Source organism: Myotis davidii, unplaced genomic scaffold, assembly GCF_000327345.1.
Source record: "Myotis davidii unplaced genomic scaffold, ASM32734v1 scaffold77, whole genome shotgun sequence".
NCBI classification, from domain to species: domain Eukaryota; kingdom Metazoa; phylum Chordata; class Mammalia; order Chiroptera; family Vespertilionidae; genus Myotis; species Myotis davidii.
Window position 1 is genome coordinate 1206030 of NW_006289713.1, and position 3986 is coordinate 1210015.

At 45.0% G+C, this 3986-nt stretch overlaps 1 protein-coding gene across 1 annotated transcript in view; it reads right to left on the minus strand.

The window, feature by feature from the left end:
• The window catches only part of GPATCH1 (G-patch domain containing 1), a 53207-nt gene that overhangs the window by 16247 nt on the left and 32974 nt on the right, over positions 1 to 3986 (minus strand). Inside the window, exons 13-14 of the mRNA XM_006762263.2 lie at positions 2499 to 2635; positions 2007 to 2173 (exon numbers count right to left, since the gene is read on the minus strand). Of these exons, the coding sequence (XP_006762326.1) occupies positions 2007 to 2173; positions 2499 to 2635 (304 nt within the window). The remainder of the gene's footprint in view (positions 1 to 2006; positions 2174 to 2498; positions 2636 to 3986) is intronic.

Sequence of the window (3986 nt, forward strand, 5' to 3'; positions counted from 1 at the left end):
ATGCTGAACGAAAGAAGCCAATCTCAAAAGGCTATATATCATCTGACTCCATTTACTAGTATGTAACATTCTAGAACAAAACCATAAGGACAAAGAAGAGATCAATGGCTGACTGGGTTCTGGGATGCAGAGAGGGGAAACTATAAAGGAACAGCATGCGGAGGCTTCTTGTGATGATGGTACCATATGTATCCTGATTGTGGTAGTTACTACATGAATCTGTGCAAAAACTCACTGAACTGTACATTTAAAAAGTCAAGTTGCTGTTGCTGTTAATCCTCAGCCAAGTATATTTTTTCTATTGATTTTTTAGAGAGAATGGAAGGGAGGAGGAGTAACATCGATGTGAGAGAGACACATCATTGGTTGCCTGAAACTGGTCAGGTATGTGCTCCTGACCAGAATCGAACCCAGGATCCTTCAGTCCACAGGCTAAGCCATCCAGTGAGCCAAACCAGCCAGGGCTTAAAAAGTCTGTTTTAATATAGGTTAATTTAAAAACTAGAGTAAACCCTGCCCAGGTGGCTCAGTTGGTTGGAGCACTGCCCTCTACACCAGAAGGTTGTAGGTTTGATCCCCAGTCAGGGTGCAACGGGAGGCAGCCAATCGATGTTTCTCTCTCTCCTCTCTCTCTCTCTCTCTCTCTCTCTCTCTCTCTCTTTCTCTCTCTCTGTCTCTCCCTCCCTTCCTCTGTCTCTAAAATCAATAGGGTGAGGATTAAAACCTAGAGTAAACCCTGCCCAGGTTTAATAATAATAAGTTACAAAAATATTTTAAAATGTAATGACAATATTATAAATAAAAGCAACTTTTTATTAAGTTCAACTGTTAACTATTAAAGCAGTAATTTAAAAAAACCAACAATGGATATTCTCTCTATATTCTCCACAAAAGAGAATACTTGTTACTTGGAAAATTATATTTTCTAATACAAATACATTGAATTTTGTTTTAATAGTTAATGCTACGTGAAAGCCATTCTAGGCAGTTTATAACCTCTCCTCAAATAATTTAAGCTGTGACTCGAATTGTTCGACAGTAGCGCAGATGTTGGCAAACTATAGCCCAGGGGCCAAATCCAACCTACTGTCTGTTTTTGTAAATAAGTTTTATTGGAACACTAGAAACCTAGTGCACAAAATTCGTGCACGGGGGAGAAAGTGTCCCTCAGCCTGGCCTGCACTCTCTCACAATCCGGGACCCCTTGGGTAGGGTCCCTATGCCTGGCTGGCGATCAGGGCCTATCGGGGCTTTCCTTCTCCTGACTGCCAGCAGCTGGCCCTGCCCCCACCGATGCCACTGCATGCCATCTGTCTGGCACCATCCCCCTCCCCCACCACCGGTCACCTCCCTCTGCAGGCGACAGGTGTGGGGTGCGACTGCTTGGCTGGCCTGGGCCTCCCTCTGTGAGATCGATCAAGGGGCCCCCAGATCAATCGCTGCACAGAGGGTGGCCTGGGCCTCCCTCTTTGGGGCAACTGCAGAGCCCCCCTATCCTCACCCCCAATCGATCGCCCCACCAGCTGGTGGCCTGGGCCTCCCTCGCAGGGCAATTGTGGAGCAATGGCAGGGCCCCCTGACCAATCACATTGCACCCGCCTTGGCTGGCCTGGCACCAGTGCATGTCATAGCGTGGTCATCCAGAAGGTCGTCTGGAACGTCGTTCTGCTGTTTGGTTATTCGGTCGATTTGCATATTACACTTTTATTATTATAGAAGATACAAGTACCCAATTGTTTTCACATTGCCTGTGGTTCCTTTCACACTCAAAAGCAGGGTTGAATAGTTGCAATAGAGACTATGGCCCACAAAGCTTTCAATATTTAACACATTAAGCACCCAGCCTGTTTTGTCTTCTGGACGGAAAGTATAGCGTAGGTCACCGGTGACTGAAATGGGGCTTAACGTGTTAATATCTAGCCCTTCACAGAGTGTGTTACCCCTGCTCACTATAGAGAAAGGTAAAGGCCACGGCTAGCCTGGCAGAGAACCAGAAGCCCAAATACCTTATTTGAGAGTGATTCCTTCACATGCACTTCCTCTTTGTTTACTAATGGACTGGACTCTTGTTCAAGTGGACCAACTTTTGATCTAGCCAAACTTAAGAATTCACTAATGGAATCTTCTTTCTTTTCTTGTTTAGATGTATCCCATCTGGATGTTTTTTTTGATTCTGAAAAGTAGGACATAGACATAACATCAGAATTAGCAAGCAGAAGACGAGTTTTTCATTACAGCTCATTCAAGCACATCAGTGACCCTACTATAGGCCGGGCACTGTGCAAAGTGTTGGGCATGTGGCAGATGCTGAGGCAGAGTACCACCCCCAAACAGGACACATCTGGACCATTACAACATGAGCTAAGGTATCCATATGAGCAATTATGTTTATGGGAGGAGAGTTTGCACTCTGTGTATCCTTAGGATTAGATGACCCTTGATTTCTGTCTTCCCAACAGACCATGGTCAGCAACTGGACCTGAGGAAGCCCTACTCACTGTCGGGACCTCGGTGCTGCGGTACTTTTTCACTTGAGGCTTGAGTTGTAGGCAAGGAAGCTGTCTCTGGGAGTGTCAGAAAGTTGAAGACTGAGTATTTGTCACGTTTCACTCTTGGTAAGCCAACTAAAGTTGAACTGGGGGTTGAAAAGAAAAAGTATGAATGTAATTTTAATAACAACTGTGACAATAAAATCTAATTCCTATAAAGCTTACCATCTCATGTGTTTCACCTGTAGCTCTTCTACTTGACTATAAAGGTCCCCCTAAGATGTTTTCACTTGCCAAAGCAATTTAAGAATTTATAATGGGTGACTTTAGTAACCATTAGTTTTTTCCTGATTATAATAAGAGCTAGAATTTAACTTTGAAGATGGATTTCCATTAAGGAAAAGTTCCACTGCTAAAAATATAGCACAGGTTTGAGCTGTGCAGGTCACTTATATGCAGATTATTTTCAATAGATACCATAAATGTATCTTCCTTATGATTCCTTAACACTTTATTTTCTCTAACTTACTTTATTATAAGAATACTAGAGGCCCAGTGCACAAATTCATGCATGGGGGGAAGGGGAGGTCCCTCCTGGACTATTGGGGCCGTCTTGCCCAGTCCCAATCGGGGCCAATCAAGGCCAGCCAGGGACCGCTGAGGTTGGCCAGGTGCAGGAAGTTGGCTGTGGGAGCACACTGACCACCAGGGGACAGCTCCTGCGTTAAGCGTCTGCCCCCTGGTGGTCAGTGCGTGTCATAGCTACTGGCCGGTCGTCCAGTCATAATGGTCACTTAGGCTTCTATATATATAGATAATATGTAATACATATACCATACCAAGGCAGCCAGGGACCGCTGAGGTTGGCCAGGTGCAGGAAGTTGGCTGTGGGAGCACACTGACCACCAGGGGACAGCTCCTGCGTTAAGCGTCTGCCCCCTGGTGGTCAGTGCGTGTCATAGCTACTGGCCGGTCGTCCAGTCATAATGGTCACTTAGGCTTCTATATATATAGATAATATGTAATACATATACCATACAAAATAGTATGTTGACTGCTTATGTTACCTGTAAGGCTTCTGGTCAACAGTACTGATAGTAGGTAAGTTTTGGGGGAGTTATACGTGAGCCCAGCTGGTGTTACTCAGTGGTTAAACATCAGCCCTTGAACCAAGAGGGAATGGTTCGATTCCCAGTCAGGGCACATGCTCAGGTTGCAGGCTTGATCCCCAGTAGGGGGCATGTAGGAGGCAACCAATAGATGTTTCTTTCTCATTGATGTTTCTGTCTCTCTATCCCTCTCCCTTCCTCTAAAATGAAAATAAAATAAAATAAACCTTTGGAATGAGAATTCATTGGATCTTTTAAAAAAAAGTTATAGCCCTAACCAGTTTTGCTCAGTGGATAGAGCGTTGGCCTGTGGACCAAAGTGTCCTGGATTCAATTCTGGTCAAGGGCACATATCTCAGTTGCAGGCTCCTCCCAGCCCAGGCCCTGG